Source organism: Manacus vitellinus, unplaced genomic scaffold (assembly GCF_001715985.3).
Source record: "Manacus vitellinus isolate BGI_N305 unplaced genomic scaffold, ASM171598v3 scaffold_95_pilon, whole genome shotgun sequence".
In the NCBI taxonomy this organism is placed as follows: Eukaryota; Metazoa; Chordata; class Aves; order Passeriformes; family Pipridae; genus Manacus; species Manacus vitellinus.
In genome coordinates, this window is record NW_021940896.1 from 747,132 (window position 1) to 772,012 (window position 24,881).

At 39.5% G+C, this 24,881-nt stretch overlaps 1 protein-coding gene across 3 annotated transcripts in view; it reads left to right on the plus strand.

Annotated features, from left to right (window-relative positions):
* The window catches only part of RPS6KA6 (ribosomal protein S6 kinase A6), a 35,321-nt gene extending 12,406 nt beyond the window's left edge, over window positions 1–22,915 (plus strand). The window contains exons 4-22 of one of the 3 annotated variants that reach the window (XM_018086459.2): window positions 476–557; window positions 1,336–1,416; window positions 1,964–2,043; window positions 4,840–4,946; window positions 5,218–5,255; window positions 6,212–6,354; window positions 7,110–7,180; window positions 8,441–8,529; window positions 8,924–8,988; window positions 10,539–10,641; window positions 11,678–11,802; window positions 12,102–12,227; window positions 12,684–12,773; window positions 13,417–13,575; window positions 14,009–14,170; window positions 14,567–14,643; window positions 15,335–15,452; window positions 16,818–16,958; window positions 17,846–18,109. In XM_018086459.2, coding sequence (XP_017941948.1) covers window positions 476–557; window positions 1,336–1,416; window positions 1,964–2,043; window positions 4,840–4,946; window positions 5,218–5,255; window positions 6,212–6,354; window positions 7,110–7,180; window positions 8,441–8,529; window positions 8,924–8,988; window positions 10,539–10,641; window positions 11,678–11,802; window positions 12,102–12,227; window positions 12,684–12,773; window positions 13,417–13,575; window positions 14,009–14,170; window positions 14,567–14,643; window positions 15,335–15,452; window positions 16,818–16,958; window positions 17,846–17,971 — 1,983 coding nt within the window. In that variant the 3' untranslated portion in view covers window positions 17,972–18,109. Of the gene's footprint in view, window positions 1–475; window positions 558–1,335; window positions 1,417–1,963; window positions 2,044–4,839; window positions 4,947–5,217; window positions 5,256–6,211; window positions 6,355–7,109; window positions 7,181–8,440; window positions 8,530–8,923; window positions 8,989–10,538; window positions 10,642–11,677; window positions 11,803–12,101; window positions 12,228–12,683; window positions 12,774–13,416; window positions 13,576–14,008; window positions 14,171–14,566; window positions 14,644–15,334; window positions 15,453–16,817; window positions 16,959–17,845 lie in introns of all 3 variants that reach the window. The other 2 variants (XM_018086458.2, XM_018086457.2) reach the window with 2 other exon arrangements.
* Window positions 22,916–24,881: the final 1,966 nt, after the last annotated feature.

The window sequence follows — 24,881 nt, forward strand, 5'->3', positions numbered from 1 at the left end:
GTGGAAAAACCTGTTGGAGTTGCTATTCCAGAGGGAAAGGGTGCTTTGATCTTAAATGATGAGGTTTCCTTGCTTTCATCTCACCACTTGTACAGAATTCATTAATCAAACCCGTTCCATGTTTGAGACTTTGGGTCTTAAACCACAAAAAAAATCTCTTGGGACGTGGCAGAGGAGCCAGAATTGTCCTTGTCCAAGAAAATGATAGAAAGAAACAAATTTCTCTAAATGATTATTTGATAAATAAGGAGAGAATCTGTAGTTTCTGACCACTGTGATAATTCAAAGAGCTTGGTGCTGCTGCAGCTCTAATCTGATTAAGGAAATGCAATTTTGCTCTTCCTTGAAGGTGTGTGCTCAGGAAAGAACACTGAAAACTGCCTGGAATTAATAGGAGCTTTGCAAATGCTTTGTGAAAGTTGATATTTGATTACTCAGCTTGCAGTAATTTTAAAAATGGGCTTTATCTTGCCAGGTCTTCCTTGTGAGGAAGATAATTGGTCCTGATGCTGGGCAGCTTTATGCAATGAAAGTATTGAAAAAAGCTTCTTTAAAAGGTATGTGTGTGTCTGAATTGAAACTTGAAAACATGGCTTTGGGTGCACCTGTATTTTAAAAGGTTTCTTTAATCTGAAATGTTTGTCAGTGAGTTCACACCAGTAGCTTTTTTCCAGGCTGACTTGTGAGTTCATGTTTAAGAATTATTTTAAACCTGGCCAGGTAGCTTTAATTATGTGGTCAAAAATACTCTTTCAAAGTATTAAATTGCATTATTTAATTCTGGTTAGGTTTTTTTCATTATATGAAAACAAATTAATTTCATAAACAGTTCTCCTTTTGTTGTTTTGTTATGTTCAAACTTTGCTGTGGTTAAAATTCAGTCATTCCCTCTCGTTCTGGGAGCCAGAGCCAGGAGTGTTTTGGCTTTCAGGAGACACTTTAAAGGGTGCAGGTCCACTGTGTGTGAATAGAGACTGTTATAGTTGAAGAGGAAAAAGTATAAGAAAAGAAGAAAATATATATTCAGTACAGATAGTTAATTCAGAAGTTGATGCTGAAATCTAGATGGGAGCTTTTTTCCTGGGAAGTAATGTGGATTATCACCAAATACTGGGCTGTATTGGCAAAATGATGACAATGAGGAAGCTGCAGCAGGGAAGGAAATAGAGTTTTGAGTGTGTTTTGAAGGAGACTTAAACATTAAAAAGAAATAAGGTGCAAGGAAAGATACTCCTTTAGACAGCAGAGCCTTTCCATGTGCCCATTTCTGCTCTGTTTGTCTTGTGCCAAATGTATTTGTTTCATTCTGGTCTCTTCTTTTCTTCTCGCCCCCAGTTCGGGATCGAGTTCGTACGAAAATGGAGAGGGACATTTTAGTAGAAGTAAATCATCCCTTTATCGTCAAACTGCACTATGGTGGGTATATATATTTATTTTTCTGGTGCTACACTTCCTTTCATTACTTGAAGCCACAGCTGCTCTTGTTCTTCCTCATTTTTTTGTAGGGTCCAAGTTAAGTTCTTGTAACTTTAAATCACAGGGCTTAAAAAAACAAAAAAAGGAATGTAAATACACACCTGCATGAAAGTTTTAGGTGAAGTTCTCCTGAAATTAAAGATTTGGCAAATTCTTACAAATTCAGCAGAGATTTTTATTTTTTTTTTTACTTTTCATTGAGTAAAACGAAACCAGAGTAATTAACATCCTTGCTGTTTCCCTGTTTGACAGAGGAGAAATGAAAGAGCAGTATTTTAATCATCTCTCATGACTAAGATTTTCTTCTGTGAAGAAGTGAGGAATCATTCAATAAATTGCCTCATGTGCCGCTGAATTATTTCAGCTCCATAACAAAAGTGTTGCCTGTGACTGAGATTTCCTGGTTGTAAATCACTCAGATCTGTTTTGTAGATCAGCTTTGTCACACAACTATTGATTTTTATTCTCTTTTCTTTTTTTTTTTAAGCCTTTCAGACTGAAGGGAAGCTCTATTTAATATTGGATTTTCTCAGGGGAGGAGATGTATTCACACGATTATCCAAAGAGGTAAGTACCTAAAATTTTATCTCCACTCTACTCTTAGACAGAGGTTGTTTTTTCTTGGTGTGGGATTACCTTTTAAAGCCGTTTCCCCCCATATTTCTTGTCACACTCAAGTTTTTATAACTTAGTTGGGCTTTCCTTACATATTCTGGAATATATTCTGTCCTTAAGAAACCTGGGTGTGTATTGATTAGTAGCCTAAGTTTTAATTTGGTATCTGCAAAGTACAGTTCTTTTGTCTAAAAATGTTTTGTTGCTTGGAAACGTAACTGAAGTAAATGAATATTTAGCACTGAAGAAAGGGGATATTATAGTTCTCCTGCTCTTAGTCAGCTGAGGTGCTCCTGGAATCCTGCAGCCCTGGGAGATTTCTGCTGCATTGTAAAATTTCACGGGGCTGGAATACAAATCCTAATCCTTAATCCCACAGAATGGGAACGTGGAGTGGTTTGGAGCCCCCTCTTCTCCCCCAAACTCTCACACACAACTAGACCTTGAATTTTTCATTTCTCTTTCTGTTTTCTGGAGAGAGAATCCTCAGAGGATGGAATGTGATGCAGCCTGTTGTTATTTTTTTTAAACATTTCCCATCAAATATTTATCACGTGTTACCATAAGTGTTATGAACATGTTGAGAGGACTTTTATTTTCTTTTTGCAAACCTTTTATAGAGATCTAAATTTTTAATGGCTCAACAGCTACACAGTAAGAGAGCTTTTCAGTGTTTTCACTGAGCTTTTCAGTGTAAATCCACTTATATTGCTAAAGCACAGGAAAAGCCACTTTCTTAGATGAGAAAACAATGTTATCTGACTGATTTTTTTTTTTTTTCATGGCACGAAGGAGGTTGTTTATCCCCACAATGTGAGGTCATGAGATAATTTGGGGTTTTTTTCCCATATACTTTCTGTAAAAATAAAGATTTTACTTCAGGAACAGGCAAAAGAGAAGGAAGAATTTAAAGGAATTTTTGGTTTTAAGTTTTGTAAGAAAGCTGAGCTTGGTAAACAGTGATAATGTCTAAGAACTGAGCTCAAAATTAATTATTCTTGAGGCTAAAATGGCTGTTAAAAGCTTCAAGTGGCCAACTTGTCAAAGGTTATTGGAGCAGTAGGTAGGAAAGAGGTCAAGCTCTGTTGAGTAATTATAGAGGAAATTCTGGTAGAGCAGGAAGAAGAATTCTCTTGCACCAACACAGCTGGGATTATCCAGAATGCAACTGAGATTAAGAGTTACCTAAGGGATGTAAGTCTGTCCATCATAACACTTGCTGGGGGTTGAAAGAAGTTCCCTTTGGGAATAAAAAAATCCTAATTGTCAAGTTTTCTTACTGCTGAGGCTCTATGTGGGTATTTTTGAAGACTTCAGTTACCTTCTGTGATGACTTTTAAATATTTACTGTGTGTCTAGTTATAAAAAAATCAGGTTTTTGCATTGTGGTGGGAAGACAAGGTGATTTCCAGAGTCCAGTGGGCAGTGCACATGAGGGGAAATTCCCCAGGGCATTCCACAAGGATTATTTTAAAGGAATTTGGTTTACTGGGATGTTATTGAAAGACTTTGGTCTTTCAAATCCAACGTGGGTACAAGAGCTTCAACTGTGGAAGTGAGTGTGTAAGGGAGTTTTTATTGGTGATGTTTAATGAGGTTGACTTGCATCATGTTTAATTTGACACAGGGAACAACTTTAAATGTCATTATTATGGGGAGATGGGAGATTGCCCTTTAGCATCATTGTATTCTGAGATTTGCATTTTGGCTGCTCCAAGGAGTGATGCCATCCTAGGAGTAAGGACATTACTCTTGCTTTTCTGATGCAGATGCAAACCAGTATCCAGAGTGCTCTTCAAAGAAATCCAGGTGCCACTGTGTGGTGTAACAGCTTTATTGTTCCTACAAGGTTAACCCCTGTCATTATGGAAATGAGGGAATATTTCTGTGCCCCTGGACCAGATTACATATGTAAAATTCAAAGTACAGATCAGGGCAGCTCTAAATCAGGGAGCTCAGGGACTTTAATTTAAGCCTTGTTAGGCAGCTCCTGTGCAGCAGAGTGGCTGCACCTCTTACTCCTGCTGCTTTCAACAAATAAGGGAATATTTCACTTAAACCTCACATTCAATCCAGTAATTTAAAGATTTCAAGGTTCTCCAGTAATTTGTAGAACATGACAAGAGCCAAAGCAGCTACAATTTCTGTGTATTAAATTAGAAGCAACCTGTGGAGTATTTGGAAGGGCATCTCTCTCGTGCTTTATAAGCAGCATCAGTTTTTCAGTGTCTCACCAGGGTTCTTGAATTTTATTTTTTTTCCTAAGAGCAGAGCAGGTTCTTCAACTCCCACTGCAAATTGTCATTGTTATTTTTAGCAGTGTTTTGTTTTTGCATGCTTTTTTCTCAATTATTTCTATTTTTTCTTTCCTAAATATTGTTGATGTGAATTCAGTCACCCAATAGAGCAGCTAAATCATTAAATTTTATGATGCAGTGGAAAACTCTCTTTTTAGGATTGTGCCAGAAGGAGTGCTGGTGGTTAATTACACCAAATATAACAATTAAATTTATTACCTAAAAGTTAACTAAAGCTCTGCAGTAACTGCTGATGTTATTATTTAAATATTGCAGGTAGTTCTTTGTGTAGTTTATAATTAACCTGTATTAGTAAATAATTTCTCTTGGGTGAATTCATGAACTGGGAGACTGATTTTGAAATTTAGGCAGACAGGACTATATTTTTTTAGATTGCAGTTTTAAAAACTGAAGACAAGATCAGAAGGTAAATCTATACAGTTCTTATTAGGTTATGTTTACAGAGGAAGATGTGAAATTCTACCTCGCAGAACTGGCCCTTGCTTTGGATCACCTTCACAGCTTGGGAATTGTGTACAGGGACCTGAAGCCAGAAAAGTAAAGTAAAATGTATTTTACCACTCTTATGTGTATTTTGCTTGTTGCTTAACGTTTTCCACTGTAGTGATGTCAAAAAACTAAATACATTTTTGCTAGACTATGTAAACAAATATAAAATATAAAAAATATATTATTTAAATTAAATAATATTCACTTATTGAAGTAATAACAGAAGTTGGATGTAATGTTTTTTTAATCTCTATTTAAAATAACTCTATGTAAACATTGCTCTTTATGTGTTTTGGTGAATGTGAATTTTAATTTTCAGCATTTTGCTTGATGAAGCAGGACATATCAAGTTAACAGGTAAGGCAACACTCATTAGAACTTTCTGAACATCTTTCTGCATAAGCTTTGTTGTGTGTTTTTGGACTATCACTTTTAAATACATATAAAAATGCAGGAAAAGGGTTCTATGAGGAAAATTAAAATAGATCTATTGTAGGAAGTGATGTAAACAAAAGATGATGTGGAAACCAAATTGCTGTGAATTTCTGAAAGCTTTAAATTACTTTTAAGGTGATGCTTTTGTCCTGTAGATTTCATTGTATTTTTGGATCTAAAATATTGCTGTTAGATTCCAAGAGAAAAGGAAGTTTTTTAAACTCTCAAAGATTTAATGGAATAATGGTGATGTTTATGAAATTCTGCATGGATCTGTTTAAATTTAATTCAGTCTTAAAGTTCTCTCTTCCTTCTGCAACTGGATAATCAATGGATTATTGATTAGCAATATTTCCCCTATGAAAAAAGGGATATTTAAGAACCTCAGCGTGAGAGCTGAGCCAGTGTCAAGGACTTCTGTGTTCACTGGCAGGAAAAAAAGGATTCTGGGAATTAAGGAGCAGATATGCAACACTGTTCTTTACTGAACTTGAGTCAGGTTGCAGAACCATGTTGGCTTATGTAACAACAATATTTTTAGTCAGATTTTACTTATTCGTCATTCAGTAATACCAGACCATGCAGGCTGTGTTCCTTCTGAAACTCCTTTTTATTTCTGTCCAATTTTTTTGTGTGAATAAAGGAGGCAGTAGACACAGAAAAAGGGAACTTTTGGTTATCTTAAGGCTCTAAATGTGTAATATTTCAAATATCAAGTTATTTCAGTAACAATATCGGTGGCTGCTTGTCCATTTAATGACTTAGAGAACAGTTTTGGTGATATGTAGTGAAGTAATGTCTGTGGTATCTCTAGATATATACTGATTTTTTCCCTGAAATTCTTTACTGGCTGTGTTCTTGTGATGCTGTTGTTGTAGACTTTGGACTCAGCAAAGAATCAGTAGATCAAGAGAAGAAGGCCTATTCTTTCTGTGGTACTGTAGAGTACATGGCACCTGAAGTGGTAAACAGGAGAGGGCACAACCAGAGTGCTGACTGGTGGTCCTTTGGGGTCCTCATGGTACTGTGCTTTTGCTTCCCTTCCTAAGGTCACAAACACTGCATTGCTCTGAGAGAATGTGGTTTAATGCACTTAGAATAAGCTTGTCCAGTTTTAATTATCAATGCTTGGGTGAGGGGGTGAATTCAATAACTGAATTGCCACTATAATGGCAACTTGTTTGAATAAAATTGACTTTTCACCTGCTTAGCTCTGTATGGAATCCTTACGAGGCACCATAAAGCTCATATGTGCCTTCCAGACAGTGAAATGCCACTTTGTGTATTTATTTTGCATGTTACTTGATAGTTAAGGGAAAAAACCCATACTTGAAGCCTTGGTTTGAAGGAGTCTGAATGGCATTTTGAAGAGTGAGCTGGAGTGGAGCAGTGGGATAAGTAACTGCTCCCACTTCTGCCCTTGCTGGGATGCCTCAGAGCACCAGGCTGACAGGTGCAGATTGGCATTAAAAGTAAAGTACTGTTCTAGTATTTATTATTCTTGCAGTTTTGAAAACATGGCAACGTCTGAAACTTGGTTATGGAGGAGGTTTTATTGCCTTCAAGTGGCTTATAAATGGGTGTAAAATGTTCCTCCATTGTCATTAGGTCACCTTGCCACTGTTACCACCGTGTAACCGCCTGGGAGGATTTTAGATTTGTGGCATTTTGATAATCTAATGTAGAGATGATGTAGGGAAGAGTACAGTGCTTAACACTTTGTTTCAGCAGCTGGGGGAAGAAGTGTTGATTGAGATGAACATTTGTTCTTTCCAGTTCGAGATGCTCACTGGGACCCTGCCGTTCCAAGGTAAAGATCGAAACGAAACCATGAACATGATACTGAAGTAAGTACCTCTCCTTACTCTTTGGGAAGTCACAAAATTTAATTTTAGACATGTTTTAACAGCTTGTTATAACTCATTGGGCAACCTGGTCTAGTGGAAGGCATCCCTTCTCATGGCAGGGTTGGAACAAGATGGTCTTTGAGGTCTCTCCCAACCCAAGCCATTTTATGATTCTGAGAGCCTACAGTTAAAACAGGAACAAAAAAAATCAAAGCCCCCTGATAAGGTGTAGATCCCAGATCATAAATACCATTAAGTATCTACAGCAATTAAAGTCTTAGAGATGAATTAGTTTCCATTGTAGGTGTGTAATAAAGATAAGAAGGGTACAGTGAGTTAGAGCAGCATTATTTGCACCCCTGTTGTTGTACTCCCTTGCCACTGTTACAGCACACCTTGTTTTGTAAGCAGCAGGTGATGAGGTGTTGCTTTGTGTGTGGATGGATGGAAGGCACTTAGAGGCTCAAAATTCTCATCTTAAATTGCCTCAGTTACAACAGAGGCTGTTGAGCCAGACAGACTGGGTGAACTGGTGCTTAGTGAGCAGAGCTGTTGGGCAAATATGTTCTTGTCTGTGTTTGTGCTCAGCTCACAGAGAGTTTCCCCCAGAGCACATGAGAGCCTTGGGCCTTTGAGGGGGTGATGGGGAAGGGCAGGAGGGAGAAGCTTCATTCCCTCAGTTGGAGCTTGCCCTGAGTGTGGGTTTACATGTTGCATGTGTGAAGGGAGGGATTAGAGCACAAGCTGCCCCACTTGCAGCTCCCAAGTGGTGCTGCAGTTGTGCAGAGGAATTTCTTGCCTTAGCATAATAGTTTTCATGAAATAAAATAAATGGTAAAGTCAGGGAGCTTTTATATGATGACTCAATGAGCTACTTGAGGCCCTTTGCTTTAAGAGGAGTAGTAGCAGTCACTTCAGGGCAAGTAACTGGGATTTGGTGACACTCTTCTGGTGTTGATTCTGGTGATATGAAAGTATCTTTGAAAATATTTAGGTATTCCTGAAATAATTCTTTTACTCTGCTTTAGCTTAAAGCTTGCTTGGGGGGCTCAGTGGTTTTGGTCTGATATGTTCTCTCTTTATTGTTTCTTTTAAACCACACATATAATGTGAAACTTAAAAGTTGATGAGTTAAATACATGCACTCTACAAGACTTAAGAGTAGATCCTTGATACATCAAACTGTTCAGTTAAAATCTGTGTAGACAGGTTTTAGTAAAATATATTTCTTTCTCTTACTTGTTCTCTGGTTCTTTTTAGAGCAAAGCTTGGGATGCCTCAGTTCCTCAGCCCCGAAGCACAGAGTCTTCTGAGGATGTTGTTTAAAAGGAACCCATCAAATAGATTAGGTTGGTTCATTTATTTGGATCTTTAACTAACTCAACCCAACTACTTTCATTTCAGGCTCTGGGTGATCAGTAGTATTTGAGTTTAGATCCCATTTCTTAGCTTGGATCGTGACTTCTGGGTTTGGTAATGAATGATCAGAGCTTGGATCAGTGACTCTTGGTGAGCTTTGGCAGTGTCAGAGCAAAGAATATTTACTCTGTGTTTGTGAGGTTCTTGTGTTTTGCCTCCCTGATGAGGTGTACTCTACTAAATCCCCTCCTTGGGATATTTCTGTATTTACAGTTCATTCAGATAACCACATCTGTGCAGATTTTTTAGAAATGAACCAATTTTTAGTGCAACCTTCAAAGATTTACCCGAAAGTGTGTTAAATACAGTATTTTCTCTGTTCAGGAGCTGGTTCAGATGGAGTGGAAGAAATCAAGAGACATCCTTTTTTTTCTACTGTTGACTGGAATGTAAGTACAAAATGATCTGAATGCTAAAGCCCTTGTTAATTTTCCTGTGTGTTGTAGCATTGTCAGTATTTGCATGTGAATAGGGCCCAACAAAGTGCAGCAGTGCTGACTGTCACATCCTGGCTGCTGCTCTCATCTTCCTTGGCATCTGGAGCTGGTGTATTTACGGTACAGAGACTATTAATTATGAATTGGGCATTTAATTTTTAAATAATTAAGAGTTGCAGCTTTCTAAAGCTGAAGTTAGAGCATTTGTAGCTGGGAGAGGATGCTGGTGTTGCCTCTGGGCAGGAATCTTCCTCTGCAGTGTCTGCCTGGTGCTTCCCTGTAGGGCACAACTCCCTGTAATTCTCTTGGATTTCTCTCCAGTTGCCACAGCACATCCCTGTTTTATCAGTCAGATCCCATTCCCAGCTGGAATATTGACTCTGGTGCTCTGAGATGACCCAAAGTCTGTAGGAGATCACAACTCTTGCTTAAATTTTTAACAAACACCTTATGATTTTCCTCTTTGGTTCTCCCAACTTTTGAGATGTGTTTCCCAGAAACATTCTCAAAAGCAAGATGCTCCATATCAAATAAATCCCCTCTGAAAACCCTCCTTTGCTGTAATTCCTGCAGAAGGGTAGATGTAATAAATAAGATGTTGCTGTGCTGGCTGGACTATCAGGCCAATGCTGTGCTCACCTATTTCTTATCCTTCTCTTTTTCTCTTGGATTTATTTCTGAAAAGGTGGTTTTATTTCTGAAGAGCTGTGTTTATGCAGAATCCCCCAACAAGAATTTTCAGTAACAGCAAAACCTCACTGGTTTCTGTGAATACACTTTATAAATTGTTGTCTTGTTTTGGCTTGAATATCTACTTACTTTTATCTTAAGGGACTGATGTTGAAATAAATACCAGCAGTGAAGTTTGAAAGATCTGCAGTTCTAGCTTTCTTTTTTCTTCATAATTTTTTTTAAAAGTTGAAAGTAACTTGTATTTATTTCATTCTGGTGATGTTGATGACCACTTCTGTATTTTATTTCATTTATTTCATTATCTCCTTGGGATTAATTTAGGTCCCTCTTCCTTGGTGACTTTTGTGATGTTTGGTTTGCTTTTTCTTTTTTAAATTGAGTTATATTCTGTGTTCATGTGCAGGAAGATTAAATGAAAAAAAAAAAAAAACAACCTGCAAAAAATAGGTCTGAAAGGAGAAGAGAAATAGCAAGAAAATGCTCTCAGAACTTCCTGACCTTTGCATGGGGCTTTGACATCATTTAACATGAAATTTTCTCTTCCTTAACAGTAAATGGGACTTATTGCAGCTTTGAGATCACTTGGGCACTGCATTTCTCTAAAGCATGTTGAGTAAAAGAGGGGGGGAAAAAGCAGAGCCATTGTTCTGCTTTCCCTGATTTAGTTTGGTGGATTAGGGAAAACCTGGACTAGAGCTTTGAGAATGGGCAGTTCCAGCCTGGGAGGACGTGCCTTTACCTTGGCAAAATCACAGCACCCATGGAAGGCTCAGTGACTCTTGATTAACTGAATTTTTCCTTCTTCTCAGAAACTGTTCAGAAGAGAAATCCAGCCTCCATTTAAACCTGCTTCTGGAAAGCCAGAAGACACCTTTTGTTTTGATCCAGAATTCACAGCAAAAACACCAAAGGGTAATTAATTGTGCATGACTGTAAATTGGTGAGGTTTGTGGGAAAAGAGGGTCAAATTCACATTAAAACAACAAGCAAAAAAGCCAGTGACAGAGTTAAAAGGAGATGATGCAACAGGGTTCCAGTGCTTTGAAGGAGTGTTTTCTCCTCACAGGGTTCCTGGTCTTTGAAATATTCTGCTAAACTTTGATTCCTACAGAAAAAAAAAATCAAATAAATGGAATGTTAACAGCTGAATTGTGGTTTCTAGTTATGATTTAAAGTCAGACACGCACTGTTTGGGGGGAATTAATACTAAAAGTAAACCAAATTTGATAGCAACAGTGATTATTTTTAGGGTCAGTACTTCACTAAGAAGGACTTGCTTTAAATAATGATTGTAATTACTGTTGCTTAGTCTGCTTCAAGTTTCACTTCAGGTTTTCTTTTGTGATTTTTTTTATTTCCTTTCCTGGTGCATCCAGCTTTTAAAACCACTTGCTGTTGTTTGGGAAGGTCTGTGGTTTTAACAGGCCACACAATGTTATCAAACTGTGCTGTGTGAGGCTTCACAGTGAATTTAGAGGTGCACATAATATAATCTGGGGAAAACTGGGTTCTAATTATTCAGTAATATCACTAATTAAATATTCTTGCACTGCCTCACTTGTGCCTTGCCAGCAGCACATGCACCACTGAAGCAGCACAATCTGGTTGCTCTTCTGTGTTATGAAGTTGTTGAACACAAGACCACGATCTCTATTTCTTTTTCATAAGTAAAGTTGTGTTGCAGTAAATTTCTCCCTAAAAACATATGTTCATACACTAATTCCTGGAGTGTTTTCCAGTTCAGACAAGACCCAGGAACACTTGCTTTTTGTTTGTTACAGAAGTAAGAGCAGACAGATAAAAAACTAGAAGTCTTATCTGGTGTTATTCTTGTTTGCTTCCCTTCCTTTCCTCAGAATGTTTCTTGTAGGGTAACTCTCTTAAATGTATAAAAATAGCCTTATTTTGCTGGGATTTGTCCACACTAATCACATGTGTCTGCCACCAGATTCTCCAGGAGTCCCACCGAGTGCAAATGCCCATCAGCTCTTCAAAGGATTTAGTTTTGTTGCAACTACTACTGCAGAAGACCATAAAATATCCCCTCTCACCAACATCCTGCCCATAGTACAGGTAACACTTGGGTTTTTGGGAAACTTTTTTAACATGTCAGAGACTGAGCAATATTTAGTATTTACAGCCTGTTATTTTTTTTGGGGTGGGGGGAGACCATTATAAAATGTACCTTATTAAAATACTTCCCTGGGATATTTTTGAATTCTAAAAAGTCAGCTGCAGGTTTTCTGGAGGCAGAATTCAAAAGAGAAATCATGGGCAAGCAGGAGAAACTTCTGCTGTTGGAAACTGTCATGGCAAAGAGCATCTTGTTGGTTTAGATGACAATTTGAATTTGTATTTTTTTTTTTTTGAAGCAGCTTCATGGAAACAGTGCCCAGTTCACTGATGTCTATGAACTGAAGGAAGATATTGGTGTTGGTTCCTACTCTGTTTGCAAGAGGTGTATACACATAGCCACAAACATGGAGTTTGCTGTGAAGGTATTGGAATAAATTTCATTGTTACAGTTCAGAAATTATTGTGTAGCAGATTTATAAATTTAAATTTATGAATTTTCCAACCACTGTAGCTGGTTTTCTAAGTCTGAAGCCTGAAAATACTGTGCAATTATGAGAATGCCAGAAATAAAGTGAGATTCACAAGGGTGGAACTGGGCTGCAGAGGGAATTAGTGATGCTTCAGACAGTCCATTGCATTTCCTTGCCCACTGGAGCAGGATAGGCTGCATTAATGATAGAATCTTAACAAGGATAGAGCAAGAAATGAATAAACTGTGGGATGTGAAACTGGAACATGAATTAATCATGATTAATAAGAAGTAATTAACTCTGGAATTTTTTTGTTCTGTTGTTGAAGCAAGGATGTAAATAGAAAAAAAATGTCTTTATTAAGCAGACTTTGTTTATCCAAGTTGTTTTTGCTGTTATATTTGGCAGATAATTGATAAAAGCAAGAGGGATCCCTCAGAAGAAATCGAGATTCTCATGCGTTATGGACAGCATCCAAATATTATCACTCTAAAGGATGTATGTACCTCTTCCTCTACTATCTCTTACTACACAGTAGTCAAAAAACAAGTACAGATGCAGGGAGTTTATTGGGATTCATTAAATTTCTTTTACATGGTAAAATGTATTGTGAGAGCAGTACCTAACAGTAAAGGGAGTATTTCAAAATACAGTGTTGTCCTGAGAGTAATTTTTTTCTAAAGGCTGTTTAATGAAGCTGAAGTGAGAAATGCTGTAAAGGTTAGAAATGCCATATTTCTTATATATATTTCTTGTGTATTTAATACAACATATTAAATGAGTACTAATGTGTTGGTGATCTGAGAAGGCTGCTCATGTTGTCCTGTGTATGCCAGCTGCCAGCAGCTAAAAGTTACCTGCGGAAGGAAAGAGCACTAGGGAGTGGTAGGGCTGCTTTCCTCTTGGAACAGAAGTTCTGGGACTGAAAAATACAATTTCAGAGTCATGAATCAACTCCTGATTGACACATGAGCTGCCTCACACTCCGTGCTGTGCCAGGACCTGCTGTTTGTGCTCCACGTTCCTGTGGGAGCCGGGGAATAGTCCAGTGGGAAACTTCAGTTTATCGGGGTGTGTAATGGGAGAGATTTGCTTTTAATAGGTACATTTACACGAATACACTTGTTAAACATCTCCTCAGGTGTATGATGACGGCAGGTTCATCTACCTGGTGACTGAGCTGATGAAGGGGGGGGAGCTGCTGGACCGGATCCTGAGGCAGAAGTTCTTCTCGGAGCGCGAGGCCAGCGCTGTGCTCTTCACCATCGCCAAGACTGTGGACTACCTGCACTGCCAGGGGGTGAGGGTTCCTGCCAGGCACAGCCTCTCCCACACCTCTTAGAGTTGCTAATCCCTTGTGCTATGTGCCTTCTTGCTTGGCTTGTTCTTATGGCAGAAGGGAGAAAGGTTTTGTATTTTATTACAAAGGTGAATAGTATCAACAACTCGTCCTGTTATTCTGGCAAAGCCTTTTGACTCTACAGTTTATGAAACAGCAGATGTTTGTTCTCTTGTGCTTGTTGGCAAATGATGGTGTCAGTTCCAGTTACATTATGAGCTTTTTATTACCTTACTTGAACTAGAATTTTCCATTACTATAAATTAATATAATTACTTAGAACTGTTAATAATTATATTCAGCTAGAGAACAGTTTTTATAAATTGCAACTAACATACAAACAAATGTACATGCTCCTTCTAAATGGTGCCTTTTCAAATTTCTTGGTTTAAAGGTGGTGCATCGAGACCTCAAACCCAGTAATATTTTATATACAGATGACTCCAATAATGCTGATTCCATCAGGATTTGTGATTTTGGATTTGCAAAACAGCTTCGAGGAGAAAATGGACTCCTCCTAACCCCATGCTACACTGCAAACTTTGTGGCACCAGAGGTATTTTAAGCTGTTCTATGTTTTCTTTATGCTGTTTTTGATGCATCAGATACTTAAACTTTTTAGCAATGCTTGAAAAAAAGAAAAATTCTGCTAGTTTTCCTTAAATATAGTCACACATCCTTTACAAACACTGGTGCATGTGTTTATTATAAACCTGCTTTAAAATAGCAGAGTCCACCCTCAAAAATAAGATGTAAGCCTGCTGAAAGTCTTAAGAGATGATGTTCTGGGAACAAGAAATATTGTTGGTATTTACTACAATATTGAAAAATCAATAGTCAAACCTGTGACATGATCCAGGGATTGACTTACCCTTTCTTTGGGCTGGGTAGTGGTGTTGGTTTGGGGTGGTTTGTGATCCATGAAAAGTCTTTAACACTCTTTGTTTCACAGGTGCTCATGAGACAGGGATATGATGCTGCTTGTGACATATGGAGCTTGGGTGTTCTTCTTTACACCATGTTGGCAGGGTGAGAAAGATTTCTGAGCTGTTTTGTTTACCTAAAATTCCAGCATGCTGCATGAATCCCTGCTTCCCTTCCAATGGTGAGGTATTACCTCATGGAATGACACACTCAGGTAGAACAGGGAGCTGTAAGTAGATAAGCAAACACATAAACCAGCCTCATCTTACAAGGAGGTTTAAGGCTTCTCTTTTCCATAGGACATGACTGGGGGATGCCAAGGACTTTCTCCAGTTTCCTCAGAGAATTTAACCTGTGAAAGTACCTGGTGGTTTTCTTTTTACCCTCCAGCCTCTTGTCCTCCCCACCCTACACCCTTGGAGTCACCTTCTTGTATCTCCTGACCCTGTTGTAGAACACACTGTTTTTTAAAATCTCTGCAGTTTTCTAACTCATCCAGACTGATGGCAGCTCTAGGAAGCATCTAGTGGCCAAATGAGAAAAGGTTTTATGAGTTTTGCTCCAACAGAAAACTAGCAGGCTTTCTTGTCTTATGGCTAAATAATTGGAAATTATTCTCTTCATAAATTGGTACTTCTGATGTAGTATGAGAAACTATTAAATACTATTAATACATCTATATATTCTGTGAAAGGTTTCTGTTGGCAGTGGAATATTGACTGATTCATGAGATTTTTCCCACTTCCTTGCAGCTTTTTACCCTTAACAAGGTGTTTTGTTTTTTGTCTCTCAACAGCTACACTCCCTTTGCCAATGGTCCCAATGATACTCCTGAGGAGATCCTGGTACGGATAGGCAGTGGAAAATTCTCCCTAAGTGGAGGCAACTGGGACACTGTTTCAGATGCAGCAAAGGTGGAAATGTGTTCTGTTTTCATAATTTTGTAGAATTCAAATGATTGTTACTCAACTTTATAACTAGACAGATCTGTCAGGGCAGTTTGTTATTATTACCTGTAAATTTTATTGCAGAGGGAGGACATGTGGTGCAGCCTCCTGCTTGAGGCAGGGCCAGCTGTGAGGTCTCACCAGGCTCAGGGCTTTATTCAGTCTGGCTTTAGAAGGGTTGGGCACTGAACAGTTTGCCTGGGCAGTTTTTTACCAGTGCTTGGCTGCTATAATCGAATCCAAATCAGGTGTTTGTGGGGTTCCTTCAGTGGAAGGATGATTTTTACAGTTATCTGTCAGTTCTAGTAACTACTCAGTCTGCCATGAAGTTGAATTTTTTATAGTGCCATTTCTTTGTTGAAGTCATCAAGTGTCTTGTCTTTGTTAGTACTTTAACAACCAGTTAGATCTGCATATCTTGCCAAAAATCTTCATTATGCAGCTGTCCCTTTTTATTTAAAAATACTCCATCTCTTGCTCAGTTCTCTGGGGTTGGTGTTGACCTGGTGTGTAGGTATCTTAATCACCAGTGTTACCTTTTCTAAAGACTGACATTAATATTAATAATAATTACTAGTATTAAAATATCTTTTCCTGATCCTTTGGAACTGCACTGTTTGTTCAGTTCAGTGGGAGTGATTCAGAATGCTGCTGTCTTAGCACAAGAAACTCACTTCTGTCTATTTAAGAATGCTTAACATTTTGTACCTCCAACAAAGGGAACATTCTGTCAGCTTGTCCATATTTTGTTTTTAATTCAAACTATTCCTGTCTCTGTTCTGTGCCCTTCCCAGCCAGCTCTGCTTTTGACCAACATTGTAATTAGTAGCTTATTGCTGATGCTTATAACAGGCAAAACCAAGTGTCCATTGCTGTTGGATTTATTCTTTATGTGGTTCCTTGAAGGAAAAGTTCATTGCTGGTGTTTCACTATCAATTAATTCAACTGTAATGTGTAATCAGACCCCAAACATGTAGAATGAACAAGGAGGGATGTTTGCAAATAACAGCTTTCCTTCATAAGTTCTGTCTACTAAATTTTAATAGGATTTCTAGTCTTTTAAAGATTCTGTTAGTAATAAACATGAAAGGCACCACAGTAAGTTCCTTTGCAATAAAGGCTTGCTCTGTTGAACTGCTGCAATAGTACAACACATTGTTTTGAGCCTTCTGCAGTGTCAAGGCACAGAAAGATCCAATTTGTCTCCTGATCTGGGTGTGTGTGTGTGCATTGTGTTAATCCCTTGCCACAGTGGGTACTTTGCTCGTTGCTGCCATCAGTGCTGCTTTAAAGATGATTTGAAGTGACCAATGTGTTTGATTTTCCTGCAGGACTTGCTCTCCCACATGCTGCACGTGGATCCCCACCAGAGGTACACGGCAGAGCAGGTGCTGAAGCATTCCTGGATTGCCTGCAGGGACCAGCTGCCCCATTATCAGCTCAACAGGCAAGATGCCCCTCATCTAGTAAAGGTAAAACACCCTGCATTGTGCTCAGGGTGGTGGGTGTGCAGTGGGTTGGGTTGGTTCAGAGCTACAGACAGAACTCTCTTCTGTTCTTTAGAACAGGAATTCACTTTCTTTTGTTTTCCCTAGAACCTGCAGATTTAACTACAGGAGATATTCATAGAATGCTTTAGGTTGGAAGGGCCCTTAAGGTTCATCCAGTCCCACCCCCTGCCATGGGCAGGGACACCTCCCACTGTCCCAGGTTGCTCCAGGTCCCATCCAACCTGGCCTTGGACACTTCCAGGGATCCAGGGGCAGCCACAGCTTCCCTGGGCAACCTGTGCCAGGGCCTCACTGCCCTCACAGGGAAGGATTCCTTCCCAGTATCCCATCTAAGCCTGCCCTCTGGCAGTGGGAAGCCATTCCCCCTTGTTCCATGACTACACACTCTTGTATAAAGTCCCTCTCGAAATTATTGATAAATATTTTTTTTTTAGCTTATGTTCAAAGGAAGAGGTTTTTCTGGGTGTTTTCAAAGATGAAGGTAGTTAATATTGAGTTGTCTCATGAGTCAGGATCTGAATAGCCACTGACCCTGCTGTATTTGGTAAATTGGTGCTGATCTTGCTTGGAAGGTACTAATTCTGCCCTGCATTAGAAGGTGACTCCTACATCTAAGGTATACAAAAGGAATACACAGGAAAGAAAAGGACATGTCAGATGTCACCCATGCTTAGAAATTGGAAGGATTCAACAGTAGATGTATTTTTCCAAGCAAACTTCAGAGGTGCCCATGACCTGCCATAAGTAATTTGGGTTTAATCGAGAACTTAATTTTGAATTGCTTTATTTTCTGATAAAAATATTTATATATGTGTATGTATTATTATTTTATATTTTTTTCCCCCTAGGGAGCCATGGCTGCTACATATTCTGCACTGAATCACAAGACATTTCAGCCAGTGTTAGAGCCTGTTGCAGCCTCCAGTTTAGCTCAGCGACGGAGCATGAAAAAGCTCACATCCACAGACTTATAGATCCACTGGGACACCTGAGCACACAGAAGCAAGGGGGAAACTCAACAAGTGGCTCTGTTTTGCCTGACCTGTGATCAAAAGGCATCTATGGTTTCCTGCTACACTACTTGAATTCTGTAAAAGTCCTTTTTTTAAAAAGAAAAAAAAAAAAATCCACAGGTTCATACTGTGTTTGTTTTACAGGCTGTATCTGTTAAATTAATTTAAACATCAGGTACACCATAATGAACTTCTCTACACTGTCCTTTGAGATCTGTTGCAAATATTCTTTCACATTCTGTATAGTTTTGCTGGGTTCAGTTAAAAAAAGAAAAAAGTGGTTTAGGGGACCGTTGCCAATGACCAAGTTGTACATAAAGTGTCAGTGGGAGTTTTCTTTTCTTCACACCTTTAGACCCCGTTGTGAAGGACAAATTAATTTTGTAATTGGGCACTTATTTCATTCAACTTGATTCATTTCACTTGTCCTTGACTATTATGCAGAGTTGACTCATGTCTTGTGCCAGTGTTCAGTTCATTAGTGTTGATTTGGGAGGTCTGTGTTTGCATGGTGCCAGTAACTGATAAATTCATGTGAAAATACAAACAAAGGGATGTGGAAGATTCTGCACTTGACCCATCAACTTAATTTGATCACTTGTGACCCAAAAGAAGTGCTGGTTGTGGCCTCTTACAGGAAAATGAACATTTCTAGTTTTTACCGTAAATTGTGTCCTGCACTGAGCTGGAAAAAGTTAAAATATGCATAAACTGTCAAAATTGAGTAAGATCTCAAAACATTTGAGACAACATCATGCAGCTCAATCCTTTGTTATTTCTGTTTGCCATCCATTAGTAAAACTACTGTGTTATTTCCCTCAGCAGTCTTTCCATTGAATATGAGGTTTGTTTGGCATATGACACAAACTGACACTTTATTATAACAAACTTGGCACGTGGATTTTTATTTATTTGATTTATTTTTTTTTTAATAGAACGTTGTTGCTTCTCTCTGAACCTCTTGCTGCATGTACAAATATTACAGAACAGAAATGCAAAATTCTCTTTGCCTAACTGTAGGGGTAGCTTGGGGAAATAAATAAGCCTTGCAGTGTGCCCAGATAAGGGAATTCTGACCAAGGAATGTCACAGTTTTGGACAAATTCCTATTGCCAACACTCCCTTGCCCTCTCTGTCTGATTTTAGGACTTGAGCTGTTCCTAAATGCTGTGATGAAGAGGAAATTAATTGCAGGGCCAGAATTATCTTGGAGTTTTCTGCCTCAGAACCTTTGCTAACTGCTGGTAGACTGGGAACTAATGCATGCAGAGATAAAAGTGTTTTCCAAAGTTGTAGACTCTGAGGAGTTGTAGTTTTGTAGCAGGATGACACACATTTTAAATATTAAGTAAATTAGTGGTATTAGACTGTGAAGAGGTAGAAAATCCAAGTGACCAAAAATCAAATCTGATTTGTCATCATTGAATTTCAAATTACAGGATGCCAGTGATGGCAGAACTTGGCATTTTGAGGCAGGGAAAAAAACTTTCCAGGAGAATTCTGGCCTGACTACCAGGAGTGGTGGTAGTAACTCAGATCTTACAAGAGGGTGTTGGCTGGGTTTTGTCTGTACCTGTGAAGTACTTGGGGGTGTTGGAAGTTCTGTTAGATAAGCTGCTTTCTTCTGTTGTGGTGGGGGAAGATGGGAATTACCTGGCCAAATAGTTAGGTCTGAATATATCTAGGTTTGAGACTTCCTGAGTATAGCAAACATAGGTGTGCTCTTTGTATCATGCAGAACATACCCCATGTGGAATTTCTGGAATGTTGATAGGTGTTGGAAGCTTTAGGGGCCATATGTGCCTAGTTTAGAGGTGCCTGTTTGAAATGCTTGAGAGGTGCCTGTTTGAAATGCTTGAAAGCTTCTCAAAGAACACAACTGCTTCCTGGAAAAGCTTCTTGTTTAGGACAAAATCTGCCCCTTTTGCAGCTGGTTCATCTTCCTTTTCCTTACTCTGGAGACCTTTGCCAGCAAGAATGCCTGTAAACCTCTTGTCCACACTCTGTCAGGATAATTCTGATGTTAATTCACAGAAGAATTTGAATTCACTCAAGAAAAAAAAAAGCAAAGTGGTGGAAACGAAGCTCCCTGAGCCAAGGTCAAGCTGTGATGTGGGTTGAAATGTAGCAGTAAAAGCTGTGGTGGGGATGAGAGGTAAATGCAAGGCCTGGAACACAATGGAAATGTCAAACTTGCATTGTCTTCAGCTTTCCTGTAAGGCAGCAGCTGGTCTTTAATGGCTTTACCCATGAATCATTTAACAGTGTTTCTATTGGTATTTTCTTTTAGCTTGTAGAAGCACCACATTATAAGCACCTTAAAAGCATTTTGCACAAGAGCAGTTGGAAGCAACTGAAGGTACTGAAGTTGTTCTTGATGTGCAGCACAAAGGTGATGAGAGGAGAAGTACACAGACAAGGCAAAGAACACAAACAGGGTGGATGTTCTGATTCTTAGCAGAGTAAAACATCTCTAAAGTTATCCCTGCTGGTTTCATATCACTCCTGGCCTTTAGGAAAAATGGTACTCCTGGGGTAAAAGCAAAGTTTCAGTGACTGCAACATGACAAAGTTGTCTTATCATGAGGAAAACATATGGATATATTATATCTGACAGGCCAGTGTACCCTGGTATGCCAATTGTAATCCTTAATTTGAGGGGCAAAGTTCCCTTGCTATAACTATTTCAGCATATCAATCTCTGAAATGTTTTTGGATGTGCAGGAATACAGAAGAGTTCACGTGCAGTTTACTCTTTCTGTATGTAATGATCATCCTTGAGATGCTCCTTTTGGAATTTCTTCCGTATTTCTCATCCCTTCTTTTCCCAGCTTAGGTTTTGTGGTATAAAAGTAGCATGGGCTGCTCATGGGCTGTCAGTTAAATGTTTGGAAGGGAAGAACAGGTAACTGGAACGTGTTCTTCCTGGAGTGAAAGGTCAGTGCAAAGGGTTTCACTTTTGTATCATCTGGGCACAGCTGAAGTTTACAAATTGCTTTACTGAGTTTGGGGAAAAAGTAAGTCAGATTTTTACAAAGGCTCATAATTACACAGAAATAGGCATTCAGGCTAGAGGAGTTCCCACAGGACTAAAACTTAAATGATACAATGTTTTGGCAGTGGCTTCTGTTACTGCCAGCAAAGCTCCTGCTCTGATGTTTGGTGATAATTATCAATAAGCTCCAGGTCCCTGGTGCACAGAGAGCAGATCCCACAGACATCAGCTGGAGCAGGCTCAGGACATGCTCTGCTGTTCTGTCACCCCTCAGATATCACCATTTCCATCTTCAGTTATGCTTTTGATAAAAAGTGAGGGACTGTTGTATTCCTGTTACATATCCAAAAACTGCAGTGGCATCAGTGTGAGCCAGTGGTGGGTGACACAGAGTGCCCACACTGAGAGCTTTGCCTGGGGGGGTTCAGTCAGGCCACTGTTCTGTGGCTGCTGTAGTCTTGTGTTGTGTGGGTTTGGCTCTTTTTCCTGTTTTCCTTAAAACCAGTGAATTCTTGACCACACCAAGAGCTGAGGTGCAGGTGCTCCAAGTGTGCTGTTCACTGTAGTGTGGTTTAAATGTCCCTGTGTCCAGAGAGGGAATCCAAAACCTCTCCCAAGTCAGTCATGTGGAGCTTGAATTCTGTCTTCCCTGTTTCAGTTCATTTTTCAGAGCTGATCTTCATTTGTCCAGTGGTTAAAATAACCTCAAGCAAACTTCAGCAGTTGGAAGTTCCTTGCAATGGTTACAAGCTGGTCTGTAGGACTGAGTTAAATGAATTACACAAGGCTATAATAATTTTCCTGATTTGTATCAGTGAAATTAGGCTAAAACATCAGTGCAGATGTGGGGGTTTATGGACTTCTGTAGCACTTAAGCTTTTTCAGTCCTGTCCAGAATTAAAAGTTTGCAAATATTTGTGGGAGGGGAAGAGAGGAGCAAATTTTTCTTTCTCATAAGTTATCAGAAGGCTCCTGAAGCTGTGATGATAATAGAGCCCTTATATAATCCTGTAAGGTTAAAAAACATACAGTTCTCCTTGGAAGTTAATTCAGAAACCTTGTTGGGTGTGTGCTGGTACCTGTTGGTAACACCCTCCACGTTCACACTGTGCCATCCTTCTGCATTGACATCCTCTGCTTCAGCACATTCTGAATACTGGTTGTCTCTGCTTCAGTGTAGTTCTTAAATGTTTGCTCCCCCAGTTTATGTTGTTCCTTTGGGAATAGAAGAAAATACAAATCTGACAAAACCCCACCCTGAGTGTGTAGCTAAAGCTGACTTGAGCATTATAATAATTCATACAATTAGAAGCCCCCATAAAATCATCAGCAGCTGGTTTTTCTCGAGCTTTTTCCTGTGCAATGAAAGCAAACTTTCTCTGAAAGCTTTAGAAGACATTGGTTTGATTATATCTCGATATTTGGGCAACAGCTCATTACCAATAGCGAGTTTGAATAACACTGAATCCTCTTTGGGGGTTTTTCTGTGACAGCTGAAGATGCTGGGGGTGAGTCTCCTTTGCAGGACCAGGGGTTCAGGTTTGGGTGTTTTGCCTTGGGCTTTGGAGCAGTGTTGTCCATGAGTTGCACTGTCACCATGTCCCAGGCACTGTGGCATCTTGCCCTGATCCCCTGGGCAGAGCTGAAGCTCCCCTGGCCCGGGAGCAGTGACAGATCTCCAGAAAGGGCATTAACTGCGAGCAGGGCAATGAATTCCGTGCTCTCTGAGGTACTTCAAAGGTGGAACTATCCAAAAGGTCCCCGTTCTCAGATATTGTAACTGTCATTTTCTCTCTCTCTTAAAGCATATTGTGGATTTTGTATCATACTGTATTTATTTCATTTAATTTTAAAAGAAATGTTTTCTTTAAAGCTCTGTATATATTGACATTAAAGTTTGCATTGTACTACGTTCTCCTCTTCTTGCAAGGCTGAGTCTGGCAGTGCAGGGTGTGCTGTGGTGGTTTTCTTGGCGCTGCTGCCAAATTACAACATGCCAAAACAACCTCAAAATGGTATTTATTTTTGTTAAACTTTGTGAATAATCCTAAAGGTACAGTTTTAAATAGCTGGCAGTTCCTTGAGCACTAGAATAGAAAAGTTGCAAAATCATAACGTTTTATAATTGACAGAAATCCATCACTTATGATTTGGAAGTTCACCAACTCTTTTTTTTTTTTCCTTTTAATGGATAAGCAAGCATTCCTAAATTAAATATAAACTGTATTACTTGGTAAACCTTGCCAAAAATCTCGCATACATCAAGAGCTATTTATGAATTTATCCTCAGTCAAGTGTTTCATGCCACACTTGTAATAAAACAGGCATTCACTGGTAGGATTGATGTGTTAGGGTGGGATGATCTACCTTCTGTGTGTTTTTCAGGTATCTATTAAATTTGAGTTAATGCATTAAGAGGAAATAATTTTCCTGCAAAGATCTGGTCCTTTGAAAATAGAAACTTGGTTTACAAGTGCCAGGAATCACATTAATAACTGCCCTGCATAGACACCTGGGCAGGGTTATGATGGTAAATCATTGCAGATTATTGAACTCTTCTGTCCTAAACATGAACTGTTGCAGCAAAGCCAAATGTTGATGATGTTCTCACTGCCAGAGAATGGAACAGCTCAGGATAATCCCCGTCATGGCACAGGAAAATGAGATTTCAATATAATGGCATTGGGGTTAAATTGCAATATCTGGGTTTTAAATCACTCCTGAGGTATTTGGTAACTCCTGGTGCTGTTTGTATTCAAAATGACTTGTGGATTTTTTTTTTCCCATCATTCCCAAGGCACAGAAGGGTTTTCCCACGGTTGCCTCAAGTCCATCTCTTGAGTGATGTTTGCTCACAGAAAAGCACTTTGGAGCCTGTCTGGTGAGTGAGTGAAACCATATAGGAGGCAACAGGTAAAAAAGATTCCAAGATGGTGATGATTTTCTTGATTTCATTGAAGGTAGGCAGGAAAAAACTAACCACATTGGCCAAAAATGTTACTCTAAAATACTTTTAATAGCCCTGAAAACCCCAAAGTCTAAGTGGGTTCCTGTAGGCTTGGTGAAGATGTTGCTGATGGGAGAAGAGACAAGGCATGGATAAAAAAACAACCTTACTGAAGGTTTTCAGAAACCAAGCACCAGGGACAAGCCAAGTGTTAAAAAAGGGACTCCAGAATGTGCCTTAATCACATCCTGCTCTCCTTGTTTTCCTGCACATCTTGGTTCTCAGGAGCTGTTTTCCCCATGATTCATCTCTGAAGCTTTATGATTGTTAAGAGGCACCTTCCCACATCTCTTTTGTGCTTTTGCAGGGGGGTACAATGTTTTAAGGTAAAGAAAATGCTCCTACCTTTGCCCCAGCACTGGCACGTAGCAGGAAGAGGGAGCAGGTGTCTGCTGGAAGTGTGGCCAAAATAAGGATTTAACTATATTTATTTTAATTTTTGTTTAGCAGTTTCCCCCAAGAACAGGTATTTTGTCATCTTCCACTTGTTTTGGGGTGAATTCAGTCGTGTCAGGGGGGAGGAAGCAGCGAGTAGCAGGGGTGAAGCACAGCCCCGGGGGCTGCTGCACAGAGGGGATACAATTCTTCACTGCCTTTCTCTTGAGAGCCTAAACCCAAAACTGTTTGGATCTCAGTGTTGCCGAGGGTGGGATGGAGCAGCGGATCCCGGGGACATCGAGCCTTGGAAGTTGTTATCACTTCAGCTGGGCTGTCAGACACCGGAGCGAGAAAATGTGCCTTCGGCACAGCCTCGGTGGGTGCTGCCGGGGGAGCCGGGTGACCCCTCGGGGAGGGTTTCTCCTTGGGGATCGGAAGGGAAATCCTGATGCCTGGGGTGCAGGCAGGGAGAAGGGACATGGAAGGAACCT